The sequence below is a fragment of the Maylandia zebra genome, linkage group LG7, assembly GCF_041146795.1.
Source record: "Maylandia zebra isolate NMK-2024a linkage group LG7, Mzebra_GT3a, whole genome shotgun sequence".
NCBI lineage: Eukaryota > Metazoa > Chordata > Actinopteri > Cichliformes > Cichlidae > Maylandia > Maylandia zebra.
Window position 1 is genome coordinate 27,118,906 of NC_135173.1, and position 19,635 is coordinate 27,138,540.

At 42.1% G+C, this 19,635-nt stretch overlaps 1 protein-coding gene across 2 annotated transcripts in view; it reads left to right on the forward strand.

Moving 5' to 3' along the window:
* LOC101471879 (NT-3 growth factor receptor) overlaps positions 1–19,635 on the forward strand; it is an 88,552-nt gene that overhangs the window by 36,407 nt on the left and 32,510 nt on the right. For both annotated transcript variants that reach the window (XM_014414514.3, XM_076886152.1), the window contains exons 5-9: positions 1,674–1,828; positions 7,530–7,672; positions 13,893–14,034; positions 17,558–17,670; positions 19,094–19,274. In XM_014414514.3, coding sequence (XP_014270000.1) covers positions 1,674–1,828; positions 7,530–7,672; positions 13,893–14,034; positions 17,558–17,670; positions 19,094–19,274 — 734 coding nt within the window. The remainder of the gene's footprint in view (positions 1–1,673; positions 1,829–7,529; positions 7,673–13,892; positions 14,035–17,557; positions 17,671–19,093; positions 19,275–19,635) is intronic.

Sequence of the window (19,635 nt, forward strand, 5' to 3'; positions counted from 1 at the left end):
CTTTCGATGTGGAGCAGCAGCTGCTCTACTCTGAGCCCCTCCCGGATGGCCGAACTTCTCACCCTATCTCTAAGGGAGAGGCCAGCCACCCTTCGGAGGAAGCTCATTTCTGCCGCTTGTATCCGCGATCTCGTTCTTTCGGTCACTACCCACAGCTCGTGGCCATAGGTGAGGGTAGGGACGTAGATCGACCGGTAAATTGAGAGCTTCGCTTTTACACTCAGCTCCCTCTTCACCACGACGGACCGGTGCAGCGTCTGCATTACTGCAGCTGCAGCCCCAATCCGTCTGTCGATCTCCGGCTCCCTTCTCGCATTACTCGCGAACAAGACCCCGAGATACTTGAACTCCTCCACTTGGGGCAGGAACTCATCCCCGACCCGGAGTGGGCACTCCACCCTTTTTCGGCTGAGAACCATGGCCTCAGATTTGGAGGTGCTGATCCTCATTCCCGCTGCTTCACACTCGGCTGCGAACCGCTCCAGTGCGAGCTGGAGGCCCTCACCCGATGAAGCCAACAGAACCACATCATCTGCAAAAATCAGAGATGAGATTCTGAGGCCACCAAAGCGAAAGCCGTCCGCCACTTGGCTGCGCCTAGAAATTCTGTCCATAAAAATTATGAACAGAACCGGAGACAAAGGGCAGCCCTGGCGGAGTCCATCACCCACCGGGAACGAGTCTGACTTATTGCCGGCAATGCGGACCAAGCTCTTGCAACGGTTGTATAGGGATCGAATGGCCCGTAGCAATGGGCCAGACACCCCATACTCCCGCAACACCTCCCACAGGACACCCCTAGGGACACGGTCGAATGCCTTCTCCAAGTCCACAAAACACATGTAGACTGGTTGGGCAAACTCCCATGCACCCTCAAGTATCCTGGAGAGGATAAAGAGCTGGAATTTCAAGCAGTACAACATTTTGCGGCAACAACAAAACGTGAGACATTTGTTGTTTTTATGTTTATTTATTGTTTTTATGTTCAGTCTCAACTGTTACGAAGTTGATGTGCAGTTAATAAGTGCAATAAATATTTATACTGGAAAAGAAAATCGTGAGAGAATCGTGATCTCAATTCTAAGCCAAAAAATCGTGATTCTCATTTTATGCAAAATCGTGCAGCCCTACTTCACATTAACTTTCATCGAGTAGAAAAAAGTTGTGCTAACATAGCTGTGTCGCTAGCGATCACGTAGCACATCATTATATACCAGCTAGCTGATTTGTGCTGATGTTGGTAAGATTCCAGTATGGTTGTCTTTCTCTAAATTTATGCCAGAAGTTTCTAAAAATATCTTAAATACAAGCTGACTCATTTATTTTAATATAATTACTTGGCTGATTCATTTCACCAGCCTGAAAATGCACAGTTCAAAGGAAATAGACCCAAATAGACCCATTAATGTTCACTGTTACACCAGTCTTTGTTGCCATGGATTCCAGGACTTCCAAACTGGAGTGTGTTCGGCTTAGGCCCGCTGGGGAGCAAGTCACCTCATGGAACATTGCACTTCTTGATTAGATGCTAGTTCTATAGAACTAACATCTAATCAGAACCTTCTTAAAAAGTTTTGAAAATGACAAACGTTCTTGTTCCGCTGGCAGTGAGTCTAAAGGTGAGTATGAGATTTAGAGCATTGCTAATTCTGTCAGTGCTGTTCTCTTTTCAGGCATTTGGAGGATGTGGTGTTCACCTGTGGCTGTGAGATTCGCTGGCTGCAGCTATGGCAACAGAGAGGAGAGGCAGGTCTTAGCAGCCAGCAGTTATACTGTGCTGACAGCTACAGGAGAATATTGCTTCAAGATATGAACATCAGCAGTTGTGGTAAGCTTGTGTGGTTATATTTATACTCTAAATATACACATTAACCATGGTATTCTGACTGCTGATTCCATTTAATTGCAGCCAGTAAATCTCCAGTAGTTGATTCTGTTCATCTGGATGTAGCGTTTTGTAGGAGAAATGTTTCGTCACTCATCCAAGTGACTTCTTCAGTCCCAGCTGACTGCAGGTTTCATCTTATAAACAGTACATTTGCACAATGACTGAAACCAGCCCACTGAAGGAACAATGGGCTGGGAGGTCAGTTCCTTAATCTTAATTATGCAAATTCTCATGACCGTTGATCAACAACCACTGACTAAAACCCACTGATCAAAGACCATTGATCAATGGGTATGAGTACCATTCACCAAGAGTTGGGGAATGGCTGCAATCACAGCATTGTAAGATGGCGAAAGATGTACCCTTAGGCGCTCTCCTCGATTCAGAGATGGTCTTTCCCTTTTCATGTAAATGGCCTCCTTGACTCCGCACTCAAACCAGCGTTCCTCCCTGTCCAAGATGTGTACATCCTCATCATTGAAAGAGTGTCCACGGGCCTGTAGGTGTGAATAGACTGCAGAGTCCTGGCCTGACGAGGTGGCTCTTCTGTGTTGTGCCATCCACTTTGCCAGAGGTTGTTTTGTTTCCCCGATGTATAAATCCTGACAATCCTCCTGGCATTTAACAGCGTACACTATGTTACTCTGTTTGTGTCGGGGGACCCGATCCTTGGGGTGGACCCATTTTTGGCGCAGCGTGTATTGGTGTTTAAAAGCCACAGAGACCTGGTGTTTAGAAAAAATGTGTCTCAACTGCTCTGACACGTACGGAATCACTACAGGTTTTCGCTTAAGCAGTGGTTGTCCTTTTGTCCTGGATCGGCTGGAGCTTGCTTTTGGCGCCTTCCCAGCTTTGACAAAAGTCCAGCTGGAATAACCACATTTACTCAGGGCCTTCTTGAGGTGCTGTTCTTCTGCTTCCCTGGCCGCTGTGTCTGTGGTGATGGTGTTCGCTCTGTGTTGTAGCGTCCTGATGACACCCAGTTTATGCTCCAGTGGATGATGAGAGTCAAACCTTAAATACAGATCCGTATGCGTAGGTTTACGGTACACATCAGCTTTTAGATGTCCCCCATTGCTGATGGAAATCTCACAGTCTAAGAAGGCTAACCTGCCACTTTTCATATCCTCCCTGGTGAATTTGATGTGATATGAACAGAATCAGCTATTGGAGATTTACTTACCTGGATGATTGAGCATCCATCAAGATGCAGCCAGTAAAATGATGGTCAGAGCATTTGTCTTTCTTTCAGTAATGCTGGGCATACGCTGTGTGATTTTTGGCCCATTTTGAGCCGATTTTTCAGTCGTGCGACCGACTTCATCGTGTGTCGTGCATCATGTAGTATACATGGGTAACGAGAAGCGATTAACACCTCACGTCCAGCTCCCGATCATCAATCGTTTGGTCATAAGAAAATCAAACCTGTTTGAAATCTTGTCGGCCTCACAAAATTATCACGACTACAACAACCGTGAAAATAATTGGATGGACATTGCTGCTCAATCACAGCTGCCTGTTCATAGTTTTTTATTAGCAATTTAGCAAGGTTGATGGTGGTGGTGTGCGTGTCTGTGTGAGTGAAAGACAGAGAGGAAGAGAGAGGGAGAGCGAGCGACAGATTTTCTGCTATAACCTTCATGTTATGGACGCACAGTGTGAGCACTCAGGTCGCATCAGAGCCTCGGGCTTTATAGTGTGAGACTCTGCATCGTGACCTACGAACTTCTAACCCCTGCAAGTCAATCATACAGTTTGAGCAGAAGCTGAATAACGCGACTGAAAAAAATCGCACAGTGTTTGCACAGCTTAAGTCTGTCGATGCTACTGAGGTATCCCTGTCAACCTCATAAAATCAGCAGAGAGAAAAACTGAACACAGCACCTTTAAACAAAAATGGATAAAAGTCACTAGCTTGAGGATGATGATGATGATGATTATTGTTGTTGTTTTTATTGTTATTAAAAGATAATAATAATAATAATAATAATAATAATAATAATAATAGTAATAATAATAATAGAAATGTTGGCAGAAATGTTTTTTACACACACACAAACATACACCATATACTGTATACTAGAAATGCTAGTTGGTTAAATTATTCTTATATGTTCAGTTATCAGTTACCTGTTGGTTCAAAGATCAAAGAAGAAGGCACCTGCCACTGACTGGACCTGCAGCTCCAGCAGATAGCTGTTCTTTCCCCCCCCCTTTGTACACACACAGGCACACTCTTACTAAAGTAATCAAGCAAAACACAATCGTCTAAGAATGTGTATCTCTTTGTTCTTCTTTGTTCTGTCTCTCTGTATTCATATTACCATGGTGCTGTGTTGAGATGAAAGCTGTTGCAGTAGCCCTTGTGTTTATGACTTTGCTACTTAAACACATTTTTTTTCTCATTGGGCTTTTTTTCTTTAATTTAGGTTTTTTTTTAACACTGGTGAGCAAGACCTGGTATTCTAAGGAGAATAATCTGTCTCTTCCGGAGGAGACAATGGGCTTGCATGGGTAAAGCTAAGTGATTCGAAAATAAGAGATGTAACCTGTCCATTCCAGCTAACATCATGGGGAATGTGAGTTCCTTGAGCATAGGATAGATTAAAGAGGGCTGATTATGACACAGAGGGACTACTGTGAGTTTAGTATGTTGTGCATCATCTAAACATGGCTGAACTCACACATCCCAGATGACAGCATTAGTGACTGAAAAATGGTACAATCCTGGACATGTTACTATGTGGGCCAGATATTGATCTGGACGGTGTTAGACTGCATTCATAGTACTTCTTATCGGTTATTGTTGGTGTTGTTTACATTGAACCATCAGCTGATGAAGATGCAGCATGTAACATCACTCTTTCCTCGGTAAAATGCCTGCCAGCCCTGAATTCTGGGGTTTTTATTGTTGTCACTGCAATCCCTCTTCTGACCATCTGACCACAATGTAGTCCTGCTGACACCAAGGTATGTTCCTCTTGCTTAACAACACATTGTATCTACAAGAGTTGTTCATGAGGCTGTGAAGACACTGCAGGTCTGCTTTGAGTCTGGAGCCTGGAAAGTACTTTATAATCTGCATGGAGGAGACATTAACAGTTTCCCTTGCTGCATCACAGACTAACAAAATGAACAATAAGCCTTGCATTGCTAGTGACCAAAAGGAACTACTTAATTAAAGGGTTAAATCCAACATCTTCAGGTTCGGGCACAGAGAAGAACTGAGGAGAATGCAGCATGACCAAAGGGTGAGGCAAAGGAAATGCTAGGACCCTAGGAGAGCTGGACAAGGACGTAGAAGGCCCTTAACCAATCAGTAGGACCAATACCTGCTGCTTTGTGCAAGGAGGAACAGGATGAGCACTGCCAGAGCTACAAAATTACCTCCATCAAGCAACTGATGTGAATATCTTTGACCAAACTATCAGAAACAGAATTAGGAGGGTGGCCTCAGGGCCCAACATCCCCTAGTGGGCCCTGTCCTGACTGCCTGGCACCATGAAGCCCAATGAGCGTTTGCCATTGAGTAATAATAATAATAATAATAATAATGGATTGGATTTATATAGCGCTTTTCAAGGCACCCAAAGCGCTTTACAATACCACTATTCATTCACTCTCACATTCATACACTGGTGGAGGCAGCTACAGTTGTAGCCACAGCTGCCCTGGGGCAGACTGACAGAAGCGAGGCTGCCATATCGCGCCATCGGCCCCTCTGGCCAACATCAGTAGGCAAGTAGGGTAAAGTGTCTTGCCCAAGGACAAAACGACCAGGACAGAGAGCCCAGGGATCGAACCGGCGACCTTCCGGTTACAGATGCAATTCCCAACCCCCTGAGCCACAGTCGCCCAGTACCAGAATTGGCAGCTTCACCTCTGGCATTGTGTGCAGATGAGAGCAGTTGAACCCTGAGCACATGTGACAGATGTGAAAGGGTCTGGAGAAGCTGTGGAGAGCATTATGCTGACGGTAATGTTGTTCAGCATGACTGGTTTGATGGTGGGTCAGTGATGGTAGGAATAGGAGGGACACACAGACCTCTACATGCTTGGCAACGGCATCCTCACTGCCATTAGGTGTGAGATGAGAATATGCTGGAAATTGCTCAAGGATGAAGGAATTGATACCATTGACTGGGCCCACGCTTGCCTGACATAAATCCAATAGAACCCCTTTGGGACATTATGTTTCAGTCCATCCAATCCCACCAGGTTCCATCTGTCCTGGATCTTAGTGATGCCCTGGTCCACACTGAGCTAGGTCAATTTATTTATAATCAAAATTTAAAAACAAAAAGGGTTAACAAAAGTGTTGTATAAATAAAAGGAATAAAACAGAGCAGGAAAATGCAGAAAAAAACTTAAGACAGACAAGAAAAAAAACATAGTGTCACATTTAAACACAAGGGCGTAAAGATATGGGTGTAAAGATAGGTCTTCAAGTGTTTAAAGGTATTAAGTGTTGGTGAGTTCCTAATTTAAAGAAGCAGACTGTTGCAAATTTTAGGTGCAGCTACAGCAATGGCCTGATCTTTTCTATGCTTTAGTCTGCTTTTGGAAAACCAGAAGAATCTGATCAGCTGACCCTAAAGTTCTATTAGACGTGCATTGTTAAAATTTTGGAAAGGTGAGGGCGTGCTAATCTATTTAAAGACTTAAAATGACAAAAAATTCTAAAATGTACTGGAGGTCAGTCTAAAGAAGTCAAAAAATCAGAAATATGGTCTTACTCTATTTGCATGCACATGTCAGGAGGAGCCCCCTTCAAAATTAGTTGCAAAGAAAAGAAGACCTGACTGATTCCAAAATAAAGGCTGTTGCAGTAATCAAACCTGGATGGAATTAAGGCATGAATTTCTTTCTCGAAGTCAGGAGAGAGAGTCAGAAGGAATTTGTTGCGTACTTGAATTCAGCCCAATGTAGGTTGATCATTTTCATTTCCAACCAATGATGTGACATCCTTTTGTTCCTAACACATTATCAGTCGATATTACTGTAGATATCCAGCAGGGTTTTTTCCTCATTAATATCTGATGTTTTTACAAAGTTTTTTGAACAGTGTATTAGTGATGAGCAGTACAGTAGGAGGTGGATCAAGCACATGTGAACGATTTTGTGAAGTGTTCTTGGAGTAATCATCTGCTTCTGAATGTGAACAGCGCTAGACAACCTAGTGATCTAGTGGTCATTTCAGCAGGAAGAGGATGGCTGCATGGCCTGTGTCTGTGCTGGGACAAGGTGCTGATATGGTGGGGCAAGTACCTGGACATCCACAGTGACAACTTGGTGAACTTGAAACCTAACACAGTTGGAAATTTTAGCCATTTTCAAACATTTAAAAAAAAAAAAAATCTCTTTGGGGTGGTATCAGATCAGTTTCAGTTTGAATCTCAGTGGTAGAGCATACCCAGGGTGGAGAGAGCAGTGATTAGAGCAGACTTTAATAGACCTGTAGCTGAAGGGAACAGAGGTGATGAGGAGGTATTAGGTAGGTATGGTGTTACGGAGAGATTGTTCAGATGATGGTGGGTTTTGTGAGAAGGATGGAAACAACTTTGGTGAATACATACTTTAAGAAGGAGGAACATAGGATAACATATTTTTCTCTTTCTCCTTCTCTGTATTCCCTTCTCAGACCTACCAGATATCAGCGTCAGCCACAGCAACCTCACAGTTGTCGAAGGTGATCAAGTAACGGCAATCTGTAATGGCTCTGGTTCACCATTACCTGAAGTGGATTGGCCTGTCACTGGCTTGCACTCCATCAATGCACAAGAGGTAGGGAGGGCATGCACAAATTCACAACTTCACAGAGAACGGACTAATCCTAGGCTTGAAATGACGGCATTCCGTAAATTGATACCAAATGGCAGCAGGACGTTCCTTCATAAATAGCTTTTCTATGTCTTCTTGGTATCATTTATTGACATAATTATTACTAGAAAGAGACCACTGTACTCTTTGGATTTATTTTAAAAGTTAGCTTTAGCTACTGATATGAAGGGGTTAATTAACAAAGCTGCAACAACTAATTGTTGTAGCTCAATCACTTGCCTGTTTTTTATGGGAGTTGATTTTAACAATCACGTAGAAGCTTGAAATAACTGCCTCAAGACTACTTTTAATTTAATATTTGAGTCAACAGGCTGTCCTCAAAATTAAAATAAGCTTACTCACAAGTTTAATCGCATTCTGATCTTGTCCTGGGATAGGACATAAAAACTGATCATATACCAAAAAAACCCTCCTTTTTTAATGACCATTTTTGACAACTTTTAAATTTACCATAATCAATAGAATCAGGGGTTTAGAGCAAGGGTTCCCCACAGAGAGCCTTCTTCACCAACACATATGCCACCTAACACTGCCCCGTCTACCGAACCAGACTCGGGGCACCCTTTTGGGGGGCTGGTCAGCTCTGTGAAGTTGAGAACGAACCCGCCGTCATAGCCAGCAAGCCCCCAAAAACTGCCTCACCTCTTTGTTAGTCTTCAGCTGTTCTACCAACCTGTCAGCCGAGGGTGGTAGACCCTGGTCCGAGCAGATTTTATGCTCAGTAATTCTGGCGACTATACTGTATATTAATACAAAAAGGATTACAAATGGAAGCAATGGTTTCTACAATCTTCATTCTCCAGCTTCGACTTTACCTCATTTCAAATAAGTCGCACTAACCCAGTTTTCTGTGCTGTCATCTGCAGCTGCCTGAAATACAATAAGAACTTCATAAACAACTTCCCTGATTTTTTTTTTTTTTTGTACAGTGGGGCAAAAAAGTATTTAGTCAGCCACCGATTGTGCAAGTTCCCCCACCTAAAATGATGACAGAGGTCAGTAATTTGCACCAGAGGTACACTTCAACTGTGAGAGACAGAATGTGAAAAAAAAAAAATCCATGAATCCACATGGTAGGATTTGTAAAGAATTTATTCGTAAATCAGGGTGGAAAATAAGTATTTGGTCAATAACAAAAATACAACTCAATACTTTGTAACATAACCTTTGTTGGCAATAACAGAGGTCAAACGTTTACTATAGGTCTCTACCAGGTTTCGCACACACAGTAGTTGGTATTTTGGCCCATTCCTCCATGCAGATCTTCTTGAGAGCAGTGATGTTTTGGGGCTGTCGCCGAGCAACACGGATTTTCAACTCCCGCCACAGATTTTCTATGGGGTTGAGGTCTGGAGACTGGCTAGGCCACTCCAGGACTTTCAAATGCTTCTTACGGAGCCACTCCTTTGTTGCCCGGGCGGTGTGTTTTGGATCATTGTCATGTTGGAAGACCCAGCCTCGTTTCATCTTCAAAGTTCTCACTGATGGAAGGAGATTTTGGCTCAAAATCTCACGATACATGGCCCCATTCATTCTGTCCTTAACACTGATCAGTCGTCCTGTCCCCTTGGCAGAAAAACAGCCCCATAGCATGATGTTTCCACCCCCATGCTTCACAGTAGGTATGGTGTTCTTGGGATGCAACTCAGTATTCTTCTTCCTCCAAACACGACGAGTTGAGTTTATACCAAAAAGTTCTACTTTGGTTTCATCTGACCACATGACATTCTCCCAATCCTCTGCTGTATCATCCATGTGCTCTCTGGCAAACTTCAGATGGGCCTGGACATGCACTGGCTTCAGCAGCGGAACACGTCTGGCACTGCGGGATTTGATTCCCTGCCGTTGTAGTGTGTTACTGATGGTGACCTTTGTTACTTTGGTCCCAGCTCTCTGCAGGTCATTCACCAGGTCCCCCCGTGTGGTTCTGGGATCTTTGCTCACCGTTCTCATGATCATTTAGACCCCATGGGATGAGATCTTGCGTGGAGCCCCAGATCGTGGGAGATTATCAGTGGCCTTGTATGTCTTCCATTTTCTGATGATTGCTCCCACAGTTGATTTTTTCACACCAAGCTGCTTGCCTATTGTAGATTCACTCTTCCCAGTCTGGTGCAGGTCTACAATACTTTTCCTGGTGTCCTTCGAAAGCTCTTTGGTCTTGGCCATGGCGGAGTTTGGAGTCTGACTGTTTGAGGCTGTGGACAGGTGTCTTTTATACAGATGATGAGTTCAAACAGGTGCCATTCATACAGGTAACGAGTGGGGGACAGAAAAGCTTCTTACAGAAGACGTTACAGGTCTGTGAGAGCCAGAGATTTTCCTTGTTTGGGGTGACCAAATACTTATTTTCCACCCTAATTTATGAATAAATTCTTTACAAATCCTACCATGTGGATTCATGGATTTTCTTTTCACATTCTGTCTCTCACAGTTGAAGTGTACCTCTGGTGCAAATTACTGACCTCTGTCATCATTTTAAGTGGGGGAACTTGCACAATCGGTGGCTGACTAAATACTTTTTTGCCCCACTGTAGCTGGGATTATGCCCAACTATGATTGTGTTCTCATTGTTAGAGATTTTAATATACATGTGTGTTGGCTCGCTGGTCGATGGCAGCAGACCTACTGTGCAGTCTCTCCAAGAAGGCACTGAACAAATTTTTTGTAGACCACTGTTACGTTCCCCTGGGGGGGGGGTCTAGGCGGTGAGGGGGAAGTAACAAAAGTGACCGGGTCAGAAAAAGGAGTCAAGGAGGCGAAACAGTTTAAATAAAACAGTTTTATTGAAGTAAGTCAACTAAAAGAGATGGACAAGCCGTTATCACCATAAAACACCAACAAAACACAAACAAAACTCAGGCGTTGGTCAAATAAAGCAAAAAGTCAAAAGGAAAGCGCAGCTCACTAGCTGGACAACACACTACACAGCTCACTAGCTGGACAACACACTACACAGCTCACTAGCTGGAAACCACCGCAAACACTCAGCTCACTAGCTGTACCCACACAAAATGGCACTCTGGCCCAGAGCTCACCCTGCTCTGGGCTTAAATACCCTTAATTGCTGATGGGAGTCAGCTGCGCCGGAGGGAAAGGTGGCATCTCAGGTAGGAGGTAGTGGGACACGCCCACACAGGCACCCTCAGGAGAGAGAGAGGCCCTGCTAGGGCCCCCTCCCATAAATGCAAACCCATGGTTTGTCAAATTTATGTTAGCAAGGGGTGCAGATCTGAAGGGTGGTTTTGAACATGAACCGGAGAAAGGATCAACCAGCGGCAGCTCAGGGTTAGTTGGCCTCGTACACCGATTACGGGGTGCTACCGAGCAATTGTGCTCCAGGTTTAGCCTTTCCGTAGGCCTGGCAAGCTTGTCAGTTTGAGAGCCACGACTGACTTTTCTCAAAACAGGCCCCTTTTGTGTTGAGTGGGCTTTCTGTTTGAGTGCCAGTTTGACACAATTGGCAACCACATGGCCAGGCTTGTGACAGAAAAAACACAGTTTGGGCCTAGGTCTTAACACCATAACTGCATTTTCCTTCTTAGCTGGCCCACTTTTACCTGTCCAGGCTGCGCTATAGTGCAGAGGGATATCCTGTCCTACCGCACTTGCTGTATGAATCAGCTTAAACTCATCTGCCAGGGTGGCAGCTTGCTGTAGAGTTGTAACCCTCTGTTCACTTAAAGGGCCACAGACTTAGGAACAGAGTTTTTAAAATCCTCCACCAGCATAAGCTCACGTATGGACCCCACATCATTAACCTGGCTTTCCGCACACCACCTATCAAAGAGCCTCGCCTTCTCCCTGGCGAAGTCAAGATAGGACTGTCCCTGCGCCAACTCCAACCCTCGAAAATGCTGCCTATAGGCCTCAGGTACCAGTTCATAGGCTTGGAGGACGGCACTTTTGATCTTTCCATAAACCAGGCCGTCCTGCCTAGACAGACCAGAACACGCTTCTTGAGCCTTACCTGTCAACCGACACAGCAACATCAACCCCCACACATCTTGAGGCCACTGCAGTGCAGTTGCCAGGCGTTCGAACACACTGAAAAAGCTGTGAACACTGGATTCACAGAAGTCTGGAACCAGGTGAATGTTATTGCTCACAAACGAGCCTCTAGACACCTGTACACTAGCAGCTGTGTCAACCATTTTGGGGATGGTGAAGAGTTAGAAAAACACAACCTAATTAAGACAGTTAACAGACCACTACACAACTTCCTTTAGCTGACCAACTAACCTCCCGCCACACACACACGTTAACAAAACAACTTACCCAGTTCCAAAACCTTGCCCTGTCTATCTTCCGGAGCGTGCTGGGCTCGAGGCAACTTTAAAGGCAGAACTTCAGCGACTGGAGCCCTGAATTGCCTACCCCCGACAGAGAATTAATCCCCACCCAGGATTACTCCAAAAACAACAAAGGCAAAATAACAAGAGTGCCCGAAGGAGGAACTTAAAAAGCTCAGCTGGGCACTCACCTACCTTAACTGGGAAGTTATTAATCTCTAAAAGGTGCCAAAGCGAGATAATCAAAAAGAAAACCAAATCCAACACAGAACTCCCTTTTCAAATATCCCGGACGAGCCCCCACTTGTTATGTTCCCCTGGGGGGGGGGTCTAGGCGGTGAGGGGGAAGTAACAAAAGTGACCGGGTCAGAAAAAGGAGTCAAGGAGGCGAAACAGTTTAAATAAAACAGTTTTATTGAAGTAAGTCAACTAAAAGAGACGGACAAGCCGTTATCACCATAAAACACCAACAAAACACAAACAAAACTCAGGCGTTGGTCAAATAAAGCAAAAAGTCAAAAGGAAAGCGCAGCTCACTAGCTGGACAACACACTACGCAGCTCACTAGCTGGACAACACACTACGCAGCTCACTAGCTGGAAACCGCTGGAAACCACCGCAAACACTCAGCTCACTAGCTGTACCCACACAAAATGGCACTCTGGCCCAGAGCTCACCCTGCTCTGGGCTTAAATACCCTTAATTGCTGATGGGAGTCAGCTGCGCCGGAGGGAAAGGTGGCATCTCAGGTAGGAGCAGCGTCTCCAGGACATTGCATCTGGTGCTCAGCTTAGTATTGCAATTTTTCCATTTATTTAGTGCAGCTACACTCCAAAACTTGTGCTCTTGGTTTGAGTTGTAGTATAATTCTCAAACGCACTCCTTAAAACAGATAACCCAGTAGCTCGAAAGTGTTTCCGTAATTTAGTAGATATTTATTAAAAATGTTTTGTTACTCTAAGTTTAAAAAAAAAAAAAAAAAAAAAAAAAAAACCTTAGTAAAGAAAAGACATCTTACTACTCGTCACTGATAGAGGAAAACTGGAACAAGACCAAGTTTCTTTCTTCAGATTAAGAACTCTGTTGAGCTTTGTGTTTTTAAACTAGCGATGAATTTCTTCATAAATAAAAGTATAACTAACCGCTGAGACTGTTTCTCTTCGATTGGTCTTGCTGAGTATAGTTCATTAATTGCTTCCTCTGTCATATTTAGGCTGTGTGCAGGCAGGATGAGGACCCAAGCGCAAACTCACGGGAGAACAGGACTGAACTCAAAGTACAGCTTTATTGCTGATGGAAGTTAAGGCGATACAAAATAATATGAAACTAAACTGGGGAGTCATAAAGGAACTGACTCACGAGGAAACACACGGAGGGGCACACAGTCATGAGGGAGAACGCGACACTGAACTGAGGGAGACGCGGACATAAATACTCAGAGGGTTAACGAGGGAAGTAGGAGCACACGGGGAACACAGGTGACACTGATAATTATAACAAGACACGGCAGGAGTAAACAACACTGATGGGAGACTGACAAAGTGAAACAGGAAGTGCACAGAGGTGCAGACAGGAGGGGAGAGAGAGAACAGACATAACGGGCTGGGGAAAACATTGAATGAAACACAAGGAGGGGAAATGAGGGCTCACAGATACACAGAGGGGCACACAGGGGGTAATCAAATAAGGAACATTTTAACAGGACAACCTGGGAACCAAGGCATAAATAAAGAAAAATACAAGACGCATGAAAACTGAGAATGCTGGGCCAACATGGCCCAGGACCATGACATCCTCTAAACAATCAATGTTTCTATTGGACCATATTTTTGTTGCTTATGCTTGTTTATTTTATCTTGTTGTCCCTCCAGGCTAGAGTCTACGACAATACTATTCACTCCATCAACATAACCTTGGTCAATGTAAGCAGAGATGACAACAACTTCCTATTAGTATGCACTGCCACCAACATAGTGGGCATGACCAACGCTTCAGTTCAGCTAACTGTTCACTGTAAGTAGATACACCACAGACACAACGTTATACACAAAACTGCACTCCATAAAAACTGTGAAAAGTAGCATTATAAATAGTTGTGGAAATGTGAGTTGGCTACTGTATCCATTTTAAGCTCTCTTCTTTTAAATATATAAATCTTAGTAAGATGCACTCATAAATTAAAACTCTAGCTTTACTTTACGAGATTGTCTTTGAGATTTCTATGAGGCAGTTAAGTGACTGAAATACTGTGGAAGAGATTAATAATAGTAATAACTAGTTAAAGATGGGAGCTGACAAATTCATTGTTAAAATTTTGACTTTACATCTATTTTTGTTTTAGTTCTATTTTAGCTGCCAAATTTTGTAATTGTCTTGAATCAATATTTATAAGTATTAGTATATAGTAGTATATAATATATTAGCGTTATTAGATAGCTGCTTCTTTGTACTTAGGTTAATGTTTGTGCAAATCTTAGAATATTGCAGGGAGAAATTACTGTGGTATCAGTTGTCTTCTTTGAGTGCATACTAGTGGTATTTAAGGTTTATTGCAGCCAAGGGTACTGTATATGCAGAGGGCTAAATAATGTCACACAGTGACTAATATGTTGCAGCTGTGTTTGAGATTGTAGGGTAGGCCTTGGATTGTAAAGGACTGAAGCGGCTGCAAGAATATTATAGCAATAAAGGCCTATGCACAACAGACATGTAAAATCAGTGGACATATTTTATGTGTTAAAACTAGTTTTCAGACTCAACTATTCTTAATGCAGCTGTTTACACCAACCATGTAACTGGCGGAATTTATGTTTTCAAACCAAGCTCGATTCTTTTTAAATTTTCAGAACCAGTACTGATAAAAAAAAAAGATTTGGGAAATAGTAGAGTAATCCTATTTAATCTCAGACCCACAGCTACAGTAGATGCTGCTCTGGGTCAGTGGGGACTCTAAAAGGATTTCACTGCCTCCTTAGATGTGGTCCCAACTCTGCCAGCAAGAGCTCAAACTGTCCCACTGACATCCTGAAATATGTATAAAGGCCATTATACAGCTTTAACTCCTGGATCAAACCAGTCTCCCTGCTGCTGCTTCTCCTCAGAATTGGATGGAACGGAATCTCAGTTTCTTACATTTCTTGTTTGGAAACATCACGGCCAGCTCATGATCACTACATGTTGACTTCATTTTCTTACAGTGTGGTTTTGTTTTCTGCCAGTCCAGAAGTGGCACTTCTGGATGGATGCAAACTGCATTTCGTTGCCTTGTACTTGTGACATGTGCAATGACAATAAAGTTGAATTCTATTCTATTCTATTCTTGGTACCTAGTCTCACACTAAGTGTTGTAGAGGCTGTGTTCAACTGCCGAAAGACCACTTTGTTTTTGTGATGTATACTATAACTATTTTGGTTATTTTTTATTTCTATTATTATTTAGCAGTGTTTAAAGTGGGATCTGGCAGGTGGAGAAACCGAGTTCAGGGTTAACAATGCAGTAATACAGGGGGATGAGTCACCTGGAAATAAGCTGCATAATTATTTTTTTAAGCTGCAGTAGATTTTTTCCCTCATCTGTATCAACAGCAGGTTATTGTAGTATATTGATCTGGACCAGTCTGAATAACCCCATGAGGGGGCAGCAAATGCAAAGAAACCAATAAGCTGTCTCCCAGCATAGTGTGGGGGCTTTTTTGGCAGGGGTCATGCACTGGGTCATCCTCCCTTTGATCAAGACAGCTGTGTGATTCCAGTCTAAACATCTGTGTAATGCTATTCTTAGTAACCATTAAAAGTGAGGAAGGTCTCCATTATACAGAGATCTATATATTTATCAAATTTCCTGACTTGCTTGGGCTCACTCTGCTGAGCTGCCCGGGACCTCTGACCATATAGTTTTTATTTTGTATGTATTCATTTTTTAAATTAATTATTGTATTGCTCCAATTTCCAGGTATTTTCAGGTATTTAGGGATTACCCACTATATTTCACCTATTTACTGGGGTAGCTATAATCTAGTCTAGTCTGCATGCAAAAGTGTCCTTGGGCAAGATACTAACCCCAAGTTGCTCTCCAATGCATCCATTAATGTGTTAATATGTGTATTAATCTGTGTGAATGAATAAAAAGAAGTGCTTGTATGAATCGGTGAATGGGGTACCTTCTATAAAACACTTCGATTACTCAGGTAGAGAAGAAAAGCTTTAGGACAAGGACACGCCCTAGAGATGAAAAGGAATACAGAAATGAGACTGACTTCAGGACAGGACAGACTGGACACAAAGGGGAATTAACACAGTTAAACAAGGAACTAGAAACAAAACACAGAGGCACTAGCAAGAGCTATACTCAAGACTAAATAATGCAGAACTAAATTTAAAAGCAACAAATTATGAGCCCAAAACAAAAACTCAAAATACTTGGTAGAAACCCGGGGACATGACCAGTCCATTTACCATTACCACCCAAGCTTTTTTTTTTTTTTTCTTTTTTTTAATGTGTTCATTACAGCTTTAAATATCTATATACAATCATCCATTTATGTATAATGATATTTGTTGTTATTTTTATCATTATTATTGTTATTATTATAATAAACTTTGTTTAACTCGGAAGTCCCACTGACATCAAAACCCATTTTAATGGAGACCTGTCCAAGGTAACAGCTATATAAACTCAGTACATCTAGAAAAACATCATCTAATATTATCACCTCTTGAGACATCTCCACTGTGTTCCTGATGATGTATAAATTCAGCACTAGATGTAAGCATGTTTAAGTTCAAGTTCATCCCATACACAAGCATAGTTACACACAAAGGGATCCATGAGGAGGAGCATAGAGGATTATTATTGGTACTAAAACAGAAAATGTTACAAAGGTAAACTGGTTTATGTAATTTACTCAGTATTAGTTTATTGAAAAAATTATACCAGCTATGGCCAACTGACCAAAAGAACATGTAATGAACATGAGCCGAGTCTGGCTGTGGAACTTGCTGCACTGTCTATCCGCTATCTTGGTGTTGTTAAAGGCAAAATTATTTAAAATACCTATAAAAATAATTTCATACTTGAAGTTTTGTCCACATGCAAATACCCTTTAAATTTGTCCTGATGTGTAGTTTGCTTTGATGAGACTTTCTGGAGGCTGATGGTGAAGTGGGATTTAATTTCTGACACAAGCAGATCAGGTGGTAGAAAGGGTAGAAATACTTCTGTCATTTTGTTGCTTTCTACAAGACAGCCAAAATCATTCAGTTTTTCTCAATCTTTTTTTTTAAAACTGCTACTTTAAAACCTTAAAAACCTTAAACCTGAAAGGAAATCCAATGCAATTTCAGAAGTGCACATTTCAGTGTTTTAAGGTTTTTTGACAGTAAAAACGATCAAGTTTATATGGGAAACACAAAAATAGTTTACTTCTTTCTTTGGTTTAATTTTAACTTAGGCAGGTGAGTACCTGTTAACATGTGCTATACAAGTGCAGATCGTTTACATTTTTTTCTTTATTCTTTGTCCTCTTTGTCTCTCAAGTTCCTCCCACCATTATTAGGCTGAAGGAGCCAGAACGCCGCCATGACACGTGCATTGAGTTTACCGTTCGTGGTTCACCCCACCCAGTCTTACGATGGTTCTATCAAGATAAGGTATATTTTTAATTTCATGCTCGTAAATCTATTGTGCACTTTTTTTTTTTGTTTGATAAAAATGTGTTGTGTACTTGTTACTCTCTGTAAAAGGAAATGTCATTTATGAAAAAACAGAATTTCTGTGCTCATCAAAAAAGCGGTTACATTTACAGCCCCTTGGTTAGTATTTACTCAGTACATTACAGTAAATTGTTGGGTAAATGCCACTGGGAAGAGGTAAATAAAATAAAAAAAGACATACTCATCAACTCTAATACAAGTACTGCGAGGTTGTGACTGGTTTAGGTTGAAAGTAACTCAGCAACCATTTATTAGAAACATATTGTCTGTAAAGCTTCAATTCCACTTACAATTGTAGTTATCCAAGGTTTATTTTGGTAATTCTAATAACCTTACTATGGATTATATAAAGTTGAAAATAGTCCTTTCAGATTTTAGTTTTTTGGTTTGTTTCATGTACCATAGAAATGCTAAATTTGTTTTTTGTAATCCTAAATGGGGATGAGATAGGATTAGAACTGAGCATATGAGTGGGACAGTTCAGGTTTTGAGGCAAGACTGAAATAGTTTGGATATGTGCAGATGAGGGGTACAGGGAACTTTCATGGATTAAGTGGAGGAGGACAAGCAGAGGGTTGGTGTGACAGAGGAGGATTCTAGAAATAAGAAGAGATGGAGGCAGTTGATCTGCTGTGACTTCTAAAGGGAGCAGCTGACAGAAGAAGAAAAGTTATTTCTGATTAAATATTCATATTTCCTGTGGCACCCCTCAGACTTGTTGCTGTTTCCCCAAGTGACAAGTCCTTTGAAAGATCCTGGAAACAACCGTGCTAGTATGTATGTGGCATTGCAGTTAGAATTTAAAAACAGGAGGTGACTGACACTAAGCATAAAAATACAATTTGGGTCCACTGAATCATAATGCAATATGAATTAGCAAATGCTAGATATGTTGTTCTATTTTATGAAATGCAGGAGAAAAGGTTTGTTTAACAGTCCAAATGTTACACAGAAGCTACCATAACTGTTTCCATGTCATTTTCTTCACATCATTACCTCAAAACAGCCAAAAGGGCAATGTTTGGAACATAGGGGAAGATGAATTTCAATTAATATCAAATATCATCCATTGTTATCAGCTTATTAATATATTTTATTTAGACTTCTATCTAGCTTTATCATTACATTTCTGAGGGACTACTATTTGCTGTTTGGTTTAAGAAAAAACCTGCTTTGTTAACTACCAACAATAACTACTAGGGTTTTAGAAAAAAATATTAAACTTACTTTTAAAGTAAAGGTTTCTACAAAGTCTTAGAAGAAATGTTACAGAGCTCTGTATACTGTATCATGCACATAAGTTTTCAGGGCTGTAGCTGATCTCTTTCACATCAATCCTTGTCATTTTTTGACAATGTAGGAAATTTCCCACACTGAGTATGTGCGGCCTGACATGGATATTTACCTGGACTACATAGAGGGATGCCTAACCTTTAAAAACCCAACACACCACAATAATGGCAATTATACTCTGGAGGCCAGAAACTACCTGGGCATAGCCACCAGTACTGTGTATGGGCACTTCCTGGAAAAGCCTTTTGGTAAGTTCAATCATTTAGAGTTATACTAAAGTAAATCAAAAGCTTTGCCTTCACCCCAGCTGTGTCTTCACCACAGCACCTGCATCGCTGTCGGCACTACATCAATCTGTCACTCACCTGCTCCAGTTTCCCCTTACTTTTGAACAAGACTCAGAGAAAGGGCAGTACATTTTGAGTGGGCACTCCATCCTTTTCTGATTGAGAGCCGTGGCTTTGAATGTCGAGTTCCTAATTCTTTTTCCTGCCAGTTCAGATGAGCTGCAAACCATCTTAGTATTGGCTGGAAGTCAAACCACGGTTCTCCGTCTGGGAATCCGATAGTTTGCATTGTTTCTTCTGAATCCGAGGTTTAACTAATTGC